The sequence below is a fragment of the Leptonychotes weddellii genome, chromosome 6, assembly GCF_054177405.1.
Source record: "Leptonychotes weddellii isolate Sample4059 chromosome 6, ASM5417740v2, whole genome shotgun sequence".
NCBI classification, from domain to species: Eukaryota; Metazoa; Chordata; class Mammalia; order Carnivora; family Phocidae; genus Leptonychotes; species Leptonychotes weddellii.
This window is the reverse complement of record NC_138374.1, coordinates 23,645,996-23,658,724: the sequence shown is the minus strand read 5'-3', so window position 1 is coordinate 23,658,724 and position 12,729 is coordinate 23,645,996. Positions and strand designations below refer to the sequence as shown.

The window sequence follows — 12,729 nt, the reverse complement described above, 5'->3', positions numbered from 1 at the left end:
TCAAAGTGCTGGAACAAACAATCCTAAAATTTGTATGGGATCAGAAAAGACCCCAAATCGCCAAGGAAATGTTGAAAAAGAAAAACAAAGTTGGGGGCATCACGTTGCCCGATTTCAAGCTATATTACAAAGAAGTGATCACCAAGACAGCATGGTACTGGCACAAAAACAGACATATAGACCAATGGAACAGAATAGAGAGCCCATATATGGACCCTCAACTCTATGGTCAAATAATCTTTGATCAAGCTTTTCTTTTTTTTTTTTTTTTAAAGATTTTATTTATTTATTTGAGAGAGAGAATGAGATAGAGGGAGCATGAGAGGGGGGAGGGTCAGAGGGAGAAGCAGACTCCCCGCTGAGCAGGGAGCCCGATGCGGGACTCGATCCCGGGACTCCAGGATCATGACCTGAGCCGAAGGCAGTCGCTTAACCAACTGAGCCACCCAGGCACCCCAAGCTTTTCTTTTTTTAAAGATTTTATTTATTTATTTGTCAGAGAGAGAGAGAGAGCGCATATGCACAAGGAGGGGGAGCAGCAGGCAGAGGGGGAAGCAGGCTCCCACTGAGCAGGGAGCAACCTGGGGCTTGATTCCAGGACCCTGGGATCATGACCCGAGCCGAAGGCAGACACTTAACCGACTGAGCCACTCAGGCTTCCTCTTCTCCAGCTTTTTGAGTTGTTATTGGTGTGACCCAAATTGTCCTAAAGCCACAGGGTACCTCCCTGGGGTTAGTCCAATGAGTCTTGGTCTCATTGTGGACAGGGAGCCTGATTTTTAGTTTGAATCCTTCTTAGTCTGTAGAATATTGCTTCTCTTTTCACCAGTCCCCATGTGGCTGTTTTGTTTGATTAGCTGACAATTTCCATGTGTAAAGCTCTCCTTCCATGGCATTCATTTAACAAATATTTATTGTCTACTATGTGCCATGAACTATTCTAGGTATAAGGGAGAGGGTGGTACACAAAACTAGGTCCCTGTACTTAGGAAGCTTACATTTTAGTGAAGAGACGGACAAACAAATGAAACAAAAAATCAGGTGGTAGTAAATATCATGAAGAAAAACTAAGCTGGGAGTAGAGAGTGATGAAAGGGTTTTCCTTAAATAGGGCGGTCAGGGAAGGGCCCTCTAAGGAGGGGACATTGAGGCAGACACTTGAATGAAGTGAGGGAGCAGGCCACATGGACGTCTGGAGGCAGAATGCTCCAAGTAGAAGAAATGGCAAATGCAAAGGCCTTGAGATGGGAATGTGTGCAGGGTGTGCAAAGAGGCCAGTATGGCTGGAGCACCAAGTGGGGAAGAGCATGCCAACCTTGTGCCCACAGCACAATGAATGCGTGTGACCCCCATGCTCCTCCAATCGAGTTGTGTGCTGAGTAAAGGGTCTGTTGTGTGTGGGTTGGTTTTTTTTGTTTTGTTTTGTTTTTTAGGGTCCATTATGTTTTACCTTACACCTGTGTTTATGCTTGCTATTTTAACTACATTACTTAATGCAATAATATGGAAAATGATGAACTAGAAGGAAAACACAAAGAGGGTTGGTATTGCTATGAAAATGAAGTTGAAAAATCTTGTTGAAGATGAGGAGCTAACAAATAACGACGTAGTAACAGTACCTGTTGAAGATGAGGAGCTAAGATTGCTATTGACTTACTTATGAGCAAAGCAATAGTAAAAGCCTGGGGGGAAATACTCAAGATGTTGTTCCGCTTTAAAGAAACCCAACCCAGACATCTTAGATGATATGTGATGTGCGTGGTTGGTTTATGCAAGAAAATGATGCAGAATGCCAATGGATGCATCTGTCATCAAAGCAAGGCCTTGGCCCAGCATTGCAACAGCTCCTGCATTCCAGGAATCACGAGTCTCCTTGAGTCTATCTTTGAAATGATCACCCACCCCCACCCCCCTTTCTAACGGCCACTCCTGTGGCTCAGGCCACTTTCATTGCTTGCCTAGACTATGGCAGTGTTCTCCCAACCAGTCTCTGCCTTCAGTCCCTGTTCCAGTTCATTCTGCTTGCCACGCTTCTAAAACAGTAAATCTGATCATGCCCAATCTTTAGGTCTCTGCTAGAAGTCACTTCTTTTCGGAAGCCCTCCCTGAACACCTGCCCCTGTAATGGGGCAGACAGCCAACTCTCCATGCTGCCCGGTCATCTGGTGCTTCCCCATCGGCAGTTACCACAAGGATTGTAGTGCCTGTGTCCTCTTTGTAACACCAGATTGTGAGCCCTGTGAAGACAGGGGCTATGTCTCTTCCTGGCATACTGTCAGCACCGAATAAATATTTGTTGACTGAATAAATGAATGAGGAAGATTCTTTTAGAACCTGTTCTTTCTGCCATCAGTTTGTCAGTCACCATCTCCCATCTATAGGACTTCAGAGTTTGCCACTTAAAAGTGGCCACAAGGAGGAAACAGGCACTCGAATACATTGTGGGTGGGAATGTGGAATGGTATAACCCCAGTAAGACCCTCCCATCCAGCAATCATAGTCATAATTCTATGAGTCTATCCCAAAGATATGCTAGCAAAAAGACACAAAGATAGATAAGGTATTTTTTGTAGCACTGCTTCTAATAGCAAAGACTGCAAACAGCCCCAAAGTCTGGTTGAATTATCTTACAGGGACATCTATACAGCACAGTGCTCTGCAGCCATAGGAGAGCAATGTGCAGATTCAGTATAAACTACTGCAATCTATCTCAGCATATCTTGTCAAGTGAAAATAGCAGCGTGTGGTGTGGAAGAGTGCAGGTAGTAGCTTACATTTTAAGTAAGGGGGGCAGATTATATACGTATGGCCACTTTTAAAAAGACACAATGGAAAGGTAAGTTATTTATGTATTTATTTATTTATTATTTTTTTTTTTTAATTTTTTTTTTTAAAGATTCTATTTATTTATTTGAGAGAGAGAGAATGAGAGACAGAGAGCACGAGAGGGAAGAGGGTCAGAGGGAGAAGCAGACCCCCTGCTGAGCAGGGAGCCCGATGCGGGACTTGATCCCGGGACTCCAGGATCATGACCTGAGCCGAAGGCAGTCGCTTAACCAACTGAGCCACCCAGGCGCCCTATTTATTTATTTTTAATTACGTAGGCTCCACGCCCAACGTGGGGCTTGAACTCAAGACCCTGAGATCAAGAGTCACATGCTCTACCGCCTGAGCCAGTCAGGTGCCTCTAAAAAAATATTTATGCATAGGGGAGAGAGAATGGGGAAGGGAAGGGACAGGGATGGAGGGTCTTATTTTACTGTCTCAACATTAGAAGTACGTAAAGGTTTATAAACGAAAATAAATAAACAACAGTTGCCGCAGGGGAGATTATCGGGGGGCTGTAGCAGTGACAGTATTCCTGTTAAATATGAGGTCATCGGTCCCCTTTTCATCAGAATCTCTCTGACCCAAGGGAACAGGGACAAGGGGTAGGACACACAGTAACTCCCCTTCCAAGGTTGGACTTTAATGTCTGCCAGGAGCCGGGTGTGACCGTAGGCCGGAAACCTCTCTCGATCTCCTCTTGCCTCCTAACTCTGCGGTTCCGGAGCCCTTGATTTCTCAAACAGTAGCCTTTGGAGCAGATGTTGAGCTCATGCCAGCACCACACAGTGACACTGAATTTGGATTTTCAACGGGAACAAATCAAAGATTATCCTCTGTTAAATTTGGAGCATTTGTGGTTGTATGGGGGGAGGGGAGGAGAGAGGGTGGGGGTATAACAGCTGCGGAGAGATGACAGGAAGTTTGCAGAGTTTGATCATTACCACTTTATTTTTGTCTTCCAGCTGCTAGGTCAGGCAGCTCGAAACATGGTCCTGCAGGAAGATGCCATCTTGCACTCAGAAGATGTAAGAAACAATCTCTTTTGTGATTTGGGTTTTATTTACATAATTTGTGTGGCTACAGGGAAGTGGAATGTTCGCTGTTTTTGTTTTTGTTTTTGTTTTCGTTTTGCTTTGTTTTAATGCAGAGTCTAAGGAAAATGGCGATAATAACAACGCACCTTCAGTACCAGTGAGTATGCCTTGCGCGGTGCCGGCTTGCTGCAAAGTCACATCCCGCAGGCTGCCCCCTCTTGCCTTTGTGCTTCAGCACGCTTTCCTGTGAAGGCAGGAGTTGGGAATAAAGGTGGGGTTAGTCAAGAAGGAGCTCCTTCTGGAAAAGATGGCGGTGACTGCAGAAGCTGGAGCATGGGTGAGATCAAGAGCAGGGACTGCCTTTTGTGAGCTTCTCTGTGTTCATTTGGGGGCTCCTTCGAGGGAGAGACTATGAACCCCAGGAGGGCAGGGCCCATGCCAGGACCATGCTCGCACAGTGCTCAGCACTGAGTAGACACTTAATCAATATTTGTCGACGACCTGTGCCCAAGGTCTCTCCTGGGGAGTCTGCGCTTTCACTAGGGAATCAAGTGTAACTGTGACCTGTGTCCTCTAGTTCCCCCATTTAACCCAGCCCTAGCTACGTAGAAATGATCCAGGAGATTCTGAGATACAGAGAGCCCTTTCTCTGTTATAATTTTGGATACAATTGTAATTAGCTTTTCATTGTATTTCATTTTGCTTTATATTTTATATAGTTGATGTTACTTATGTACCTATTGGAAATGTATGATTGAGAATTTAACTCTTGATATTTAAACAGCTAAATGTTCATTCTTGGGGTGTGTGCATATCAGGTGTGTGACCATTAGATTCCACATACCCAGGCTGAATGTGAGCCATGCATATAGTTTGTGGTACTGCCTCCCTCAGTCTGATAGAGTATCATTAGTTTTTCAGGTTTAGAGTCCATCTTCTTAGCAACTCTGCACTCAGATAGCGAACAGAGCTTCAAGAGCACAGTCTTAAGCTAGAATGGACAGAAATACAGAATGTGACATAAGCCGGAAATTTGTTCTGCCTACAAATACCTAACCATAAATTGCACTAGTTTTCTGAGATTTTTTATCTTTATTTTCCTCTTTCCCTTTCTGATTTAGGCAAGAAGCTATTCAGAAGAAGTAAGTAACCCCAAACGCAGGGGAGTCGGGGAACCAACTGAAGCAGGCTACAGGGAATTATACTTGTGGGCCTAGGATCAGTGTGAAACTCTAGCTGATATATGCCCTTAAATTGACATATATTCTGCTCATTTGGGTTATAAAGAAAACAGTACAGTTGACCCTTGGACAATACAAGTTTGAACTACACCGTTCCACTTATACACAGATTTTTTTTATAAATACAGTATAGTATTGCAAATGTATTTTCTCTTCCTTATGATTTTCTTAATATTTTTTCCTGTAGCTTACTTTATTATAAGAGTGTAGTATATAATACATATAACATACAAAATACATAAATATGTGTGAATTGACTGTTTCTGTTATCAGTAAGGCTTCTGGTCAACAATAGGCTATTAGTAGTTAAGTTTTGGGGGAGTCAGGTTATACACAGATTTTGACTGTGTGGGGCGTCAGCGCCTGTAACCTCCGTGTTGTACAAGGGTCAACTGTATATTTCAAAGGCATGCAGTAAGTTAATTCACTGCTAGTAAAGGCTTTCTAAAAATTATAGGGTGTAGATGCCAAACTTAAGGAACAGAACAACCTTACATGTTGGTAATATTCATTAAGCAAATGTGCTAAAGTCATTAAGCAGTCTTGTTTTTTTGAGTGGATTAAATCTGTCCCTTACAATATGGGTTACACTAATTGGCTTTACAAACCTTTTTTTCATAGTTTAAACTTCTGGAACTGTAGTGGACCAATATAAATTTTGATTTAGTTTCAGCAGTATTTATGCATTAAAGTACAAATTGTACAAAGAGATTTTTATTACTCATGCCAGATAAACTTTTTCTCTGTTCTAATTTCTAGTGTTGAGCAGTCTTCTGATCTACAGGACCAGTTGAATCATCTGTTGAAATAGAGCAGCTTGTAAGAGGGAAAAGCACTTCTTTGTCTGACACTGAGAAGGAAATATTTTATTCAGCTACTGTCCTATGGGTTTGATTTTCCATTTTCTTCTCCAAAAGTTAAGTTAGAAAAGATTTATGATGGTGTGCAGTTTCTCCTGAAGAGAAGCTAGGTGGTTGAATTTTGGAAGTACTTCTTGAAGCAGACTAACCCATGCTCTTACTGAAATTTTAAATGCTCTGTTTAGTTTAATGTTAAAGCAAAATTAAAGAGGTCTTAGTTTTTTCCATAGAACTTTTATATATGTCAAGAGCTGTATCATCTAACTGTGATTCTTAAGCAAATGCTGAATAATGTTTTAAATTCAGAAATACGGCTTCTATTGTGAAAGCAGGAATGATTAATATTCTTTTTAAAGACTTTTTTCTTTTAATCATACATTCAGGAAATTTCATGGTCGCAGAATGGTGATAGGTAATATCTGTTCTTTTCTATTAACTCAGAGGAGATATTTATTTTATTCATTGTAGCAAATTCCTAAATGAAAATTAGGCAAATGGTATCATATCTGGCCTGCTGCAACCTCCTGCCTTGACCTGCATTCCTAGTTTCTTTGTTGTGACTCTTGATTAGTTGGCCTTGGGTTCATTTTGTAATTTTGCTAGTCATCAGCAGATTCACTTGTAGAACATTATTGCCAAATGCAAAGGCAGTTGAATTACCGGGAATGATTGCAGTGTAGGGTTGTGCCATGGTGAAAACCTTATGTTTTCAGTTATTTGCCCATGTTCATTTAATTCATCTTGCTAAAAGACATTACCTTTGAATGTCTTTGTTTGAATTTTAAATGGGACTCCATTGTGTTCTAGTTCATTTCTTATCACTAAAGAATTAGGAGAAAGCTGACATAAGAAAATGGTGTTTTCAGTGAAAGAAAAAAGCAAGTAAGAGTCCAATTTAATTCATATTGTATATCATCAAGTCGACTAATCATATTAGATTGTATTTATCCCTCATTATGCCTATACACATTAACTTAAGGTAAAAGAAAAAACTAGGTATGAAGGAATTCAGTTATGCATTCCTTTTATAAACTTTCATTACACTTATTAAATGTAAATGGGCTCAATTCACCTTCAAAAAGAAGGGTCTGGAAACTTCTGGAACTGTAGTGGACCCATATTGACAGCAAATGTTAGCAAATTGACAGCAAATGTTAGCAAACGTTACTATCACTGTTGCTATTCAGTATTTTGCTGGAGGCCATGTCTAGTGCAGAAGTTAAAATAGCTAATGGGGCGCCTGGGTGACTCAGTCCAGTTAAGCATCTGCCTTCGGCACCGGTCACGATCCCAGGGTCTTGGGATCGAGCCCTGTGTCAGGCTCCCTGCTCAGTGGGGAGCCTGCTTCTCCCTCTCCCTCTGTCTGTGGCTCCCCCTGCTTGTGCTCTCTCTCTCTCTCTGTCAAATGAATAAATAAATAAAATCTTAAAAAAAATAAGTATAGCTATTAGCAACAAAGAGACAAAATTATTATCATATTGTAGGATTATCTGCTTAGAAAATCCAAGGACTGATTTTTTTTAAAAGGCTCATCAATTTAGAAAACAAAAAGTTCGCCTTCGGCTCAGGTCGTGATCCCAGGGTCCTGGGATCGAGTCCCGCATCGGGCTCCCTGCTCAGCAGGGAGTCTGCTTCTCCCTCTGACCCTCCCCCCTCTCATGCTCTCTCTCTATCTCATTCTCTCTCAAAATAAATAAATAAAATCTTTAAAAAAAAAAAAAAGAAAACAAAAAGTTCAGTCATCCAAGTATACAAGATGCAAAGAAATACCTAACATGACATTTGTAAAAAATTAAAAATTAAAATAAAGGTGTGGTCTAAGTTTTCCTCATCATGCTGGAACAAATATTAAAGTAGCAGTGATTGCTTACATTATAACTGATAAAACAAATTTCACCACAAAATTTTAATGGTAAATATAAAATTTATATTAAATAATGAAAGCCTAGTAGTACTAAATTTAGTCATTTTAAAGAATAGAATGCCAAAAAACATGAAGAAAAGTAGCCAGAAATGTATGAATAGTCAGAAATGTATACATAATTTTTTTTTTTGATTTTATTTATTTATTTGACAGAGAGAGACACAGCGAGAGAGGGAACACAAGCAGGGGGAGTGGGAGAGGGAGAAGCAGGCTTCCCTCAGAGCAGGGAGCCCGATGCGGGGCTCGATCCCAGGACGCTGGGATCATGACCTGAGCCGAAGGCAGACACTTAACGACTGAGCCACCCAGGTGCCCAGAAATGTATACATAATTTGATACTATATCTCTTGTAGAAATAAATGGTCTAGGTAGAATTAAATGGTGATCAAATATATGGAAATAAAAAATACTTCTTTAAATAACATCTGGGTTGTAGAGAATATGTTGAAGGATAATATTTTTAAAATAGTGAAAATTCAAATTCTGTGCAAGAAAATTTATGTGATAATACAGCAGTATTTTAAAGCAGTACTGTAAGCAGTATTATAAAGAAAAAAAATCGTGCTTTAAATCTCTATAGGGAAAAGGGTGTTTTCTTTTTTTAAGGGGTTTGTGGTTAGAACTTAGGGAAGAAATCAAAATAGAATAAGAAAGCCAAGCATGAATGATAAAAATTTGAAAAAATATGTGATATCATTAATTGGTTCTTACAGATTGAATTGTTAAAGTATTGGGTCACTTGGCTGCCTCAGTCGGTGAAGCATGTGACTCTTGATCTTGGGGTTGTAAGTTCAAGTCCCATGTTGGGTGTGGAGATTACTTAAAAATAAAATCTTAAAAAAGAAATTAAATTGGTAAAGTGTCAGCTCAATCTAAAAGTACAAATTAGTAAATTTATAATTGAAATGGAGATAATCACTTAGATTTTAAAAGCATGATCTGTCAGCTTGATTCTAAAAATTTAATTACTAGTATCAAAATGTCTGCCTCCTTTGAAGATATAATATCACAAAACTGATATTTAAAAGGGAATATGTCCAGGGGGACCTGGCTGGCTCAGTCGGAAGAGCATGCCACTCTTGATCTTGGGGTTGTGAGTTTGAGCCCCATGTTGGGCCTAGAGCTTACTTAAAAATAAAAAAAAAAGTCATTTGCGGGGCACCTGGGTGGCTCAGTTGGTTAAGCGACTGCCTTCGGCTCAGGTCATGATCCTGGAGTCCCGGGATCGAGTCCCGCATCGGGCTCCCTGCTCGGCGGGGAGTCTGCTTCTCCCTCTGACCCTCCCCCCTCTCATGTGCTTTCTCTCTCTCAAATAAATAAATAAAATCTTTAAAAAAAAAAAAAAGTCATTTGCTTGTGATAGCTTTCCTGAGAATTTTCCAAACTGTCAAAGAACTTCCATATTCTCCCAAAGTATAGAAAACAATGGTAAGATACCCAGTTCATTTGCTGAAGTAATATGACTTTCATTTTTATTTTTATTTATTTAAAGATTTTATGTTTAAGTAATCACTACACCCAATATGGGGCTCAAACTTACAACCCCGAGGTTAAGAGTTACATGCTCTACCGACTGGGCCAGCCAGGTACACCTGTGACTTTCATTTTTTTTTTTTGAATATTTATTTATTCATTTGAGAGCAAGAGAGTGCGATAGCACATGCTGAGAGTGAGTTGGGGGGAGGGACAGAGGGAGAAGCAGACTCCTTGCTGAGCAGGGAGCGCACTCAATCCCAGGATCCTGAGATCATGACCTGAGCCAAAGGTAGATGCTTAGCCGACTGAGCCACCCAGGTGCCCCATTTAAAAATTTTTTTTAAGATTTTATTTATCATTTTTAAAAATTAAAAGCAAAATAACATAAGAAAATTTAGGAGATTCTTATTCATTAACATAGATGAAAAATCCTAATAAAATCTCAGAAAAATTAAATAGAGAAATATTTTTGAAGAATTGCTAAAATAATTCCAGAATTGCAAAGTTGATGTAACAGCTGCAAAACACATTACATTAATAAGAAACATTAAATCATGTATCACTGTAACATACACCAAAAAGATATTTGAAAAAATTAACTTCTATTTCTAATTAAAACTAAAAAAAAAAAAAAAAAAGAAAAAAATTTTCTTTCTGAAGAGTTCTTTCTAAAGAACCAATATAGAATATTTGGTGAAGAAGAAAGAATCATAGAATCCCAGAATCTTAGCTCTGTATCGGGCCTCAAAAGTGACTGAATTCTGGCCCCATGTTTTACAGATGAGAAAACATAGTGAGGGACATGACATAACTTACCCAAAGTTACTGAGTTTGGTGATAGGTCTTTTGAGTACTAGTCTATTATCTGTTACTTTCCTTATAAATAGAAACATGGGTGCTACTTGTCATTTCTAGTATTTAATGCAATACAAAAGAAAGGATCTTGGAAGTAACTGAATCCAATCTATTTACCCCTGCCACTGCATCTCTAGCAAGTAGACATCTAGCTGGTCATCTGGCTTCTGCTTGAATGCTTCCAGTGTTGGGGAATCCTTTACTTAGAGATGCTGGCCATTTTGGAAAGCTCTACTTCTTTAAAGATTGTCTGTGTACTGAACCACAATCTGCCTTTCTGGGCCATTCTGTAATTGTTGCTTCCAAGGTGGGATATGTGGAGGTATGCACAAGGCCATCCTTGGAGGTAAGGGAAGAAAATAATGAAAATTTCTATGTATGTTTACTTAGCTTTTGCTAATATTTAAAATATGACTTGATATGAGAGCTCTAATTTGGTCTGCATAGCATATTGATCTACACAGCATGCCTGTCATTCAGCAGGGGTGATCTTAAAAACACAAAAACCGGGCGCCTGGGTGGCTCAGTTGGTTAAGCAACTGCCTTCGGCTCAGGTCATGATCCTGGAGTCCCTGGATCGAGTCCCGCATCGGGCTCCCTGCTCGACAGGGAGCCTGCTTCTCCCTCTGACCCTCCCCCCTCTCATGTGCTCTCTCTCTCTCTCATTCTGTCTCAAATAAATAAATAAAATCTTAAAAAAAAAACAAACAAACACAAAAACCCCTGTGGCTGGTGCACTGACCAATCAGAATGAATGATGGCTACCAGCAGTCTGGCCCAGATTCAGCTCTGTACACTAAATACCTGATGGAAAACTGGGAATCACTCAATTAAATTAGTTGATGGTGGTTTGCTTTATTGTGGTTTATCCATGTGTGGTTATGTGGATTTTAGGTTTATCAAATGATTCTTGTGAATACCCACAAATTGAAGATAATATATTAAAGCAAGTATACTGAACAAGTGGAAAACAGTAAAGCCCTTTCCTTAACTCCCATTAATCTGTGCCTTCAAGATAAAGATAGCATTTTAACAATGAGTGAGAAAGTGACTGCTTTCCTAAAGGAACTAATTTATGGAGACAGGATTTTGAAAACTAATATTTAAGAGTGTTTTTGCCATTATACAATTGCCAAGAAACTGATAGCTATAGAAACACATTTTTACACACTTAATAGTTGGAAATATTCTAAGCTATAAAAATATTCCAACAAGGATTGTTTTCGTGGGTTTAACTTGTTAAAAGTATTAAAATATAACACCTTCCTATTAATATATATATATTTTTAAAGATTTTATTTATTTGACAGAGAGAGACACAGCGAGAGAGGGAACACAAGCAGGGGGAGTGGGAGAGGGAGAAGCTGGCTTCCCGCGGAGCAGGGAGCCCGACGCGGGGCTCGATCCCAGGACCCTGGGATCACGACCTGAGCCGAAGGCAGACGCTTAACGACTGACCCACCCAGGCACCCCCTTTCCTATTAATATTTAACAATTAATTGACATCAGGGAAGACTGTTATCAGCAGATGAGATTGAAAAATGAGTGTAATGTAGTAAATGTCCCATTTAGATATCTGTATCTCCCTGCTATCTAATGAATAGAAATGCTTGTTACAACCACAGAAGGAAATAAGATAGACAAATACAGTGAACCCTTATACAACACGGGGGTTGAGGTACTGACATGTGCACAGTTGAAAATCTGTGTATAACTTTTGAGTCCCCAAAAACTTAGCTACTAATAGCCTATTATTGACTGGAAGCTTTATCAATAACATAAGCAGTCAATAAATACATATTTTGTATGTTATATGTATTATATACTGTATTTACAGTAAAGTGAGCTGGAGAAAAAACAAAATGTTATTAAGAAGATTGCAAGGGAAAGAAAATATATTTATAGTACTGTACTTACTGAAAAAAATCTGCAAAGAAGTGGACCGTGCAGTTCAAACCCATGTTTTTCAATATAGGGGTGGAAGAAAAAATTTTCTGCAGGATGAAATGACAATACTTAGGAAACACAAGTGAATTGACTAGAAATTACTAGAGGTTAAAAATGAATTTAGCAGAGTTGCTTTTCTAAATATAATTCAAAACAGACTGAGAACTGCTACATGCATACAGTATGATTCCAAGGCATTCTGGATAAGGAGGGAGAATAGATCGGTGGTTGTTTAGGAGCTGGTGGGGGAGGGGAGGGGGATTTACTACAAAGGGGCACAAAGAAACTTCAGCATGAGAGAGTCTCTGTTGTCATGTATTCGTTTGTCAGAATTCACAGTACTGTACACTAGAGAAAGTTGGATTTTCCTGAATGTAAATTATATCTCAATAAACCTGACTTTTTTTTTTTAAGATTTTATTTATTCATTTGAGACACAGAGACACAGAGAGAGAGAGAGAGAGCATGAGCAGGGGGAGAGGCAGAGGGAGAGGGAGAAGCAGGCGCCCTGCCCAGCCAGGAGCCCGATGTGGGCCTTGATCCCAGGACCCTGGCATCATGAC

At 39.8% G+C, this 12,729-nt stretch overlaps 1 protein-coding gene across 1 annotated transcript in view; it reads left to right on the top strand.

The window, feature by feature from the left end:
* BORCS7 (BLOC-1 related complex subunit 7) overlaps positions 1-7,697 on the top strand; it is a 12,566-nt gene extending 4,869 nt beyond the window's left edge. The window contains exons 2-5 of the mRNA XM_006739453.3: positions 3,792-3,854; positions 3,977-4,020; positions 4,985-5,005; positions 5,864-7,697. Of these exons, the coding sequence (XP_006739516.1) occupies positions 3,792-3,854; positions 3,977-4,020; positions 4,985-5,005; positions 5,864-5,915 (180 nt within the window). The 3' untranslated portion in view covers positions 5,916-7,697. The remainder of the gene's footprint in view (positions 1-3,791; positions 3,855-3,976; positions 4,021-4,984; positions 5,006-5,863) is intronic.
* Positions 7,698-12,729: the final 5,032 nt, after the last annotated feature.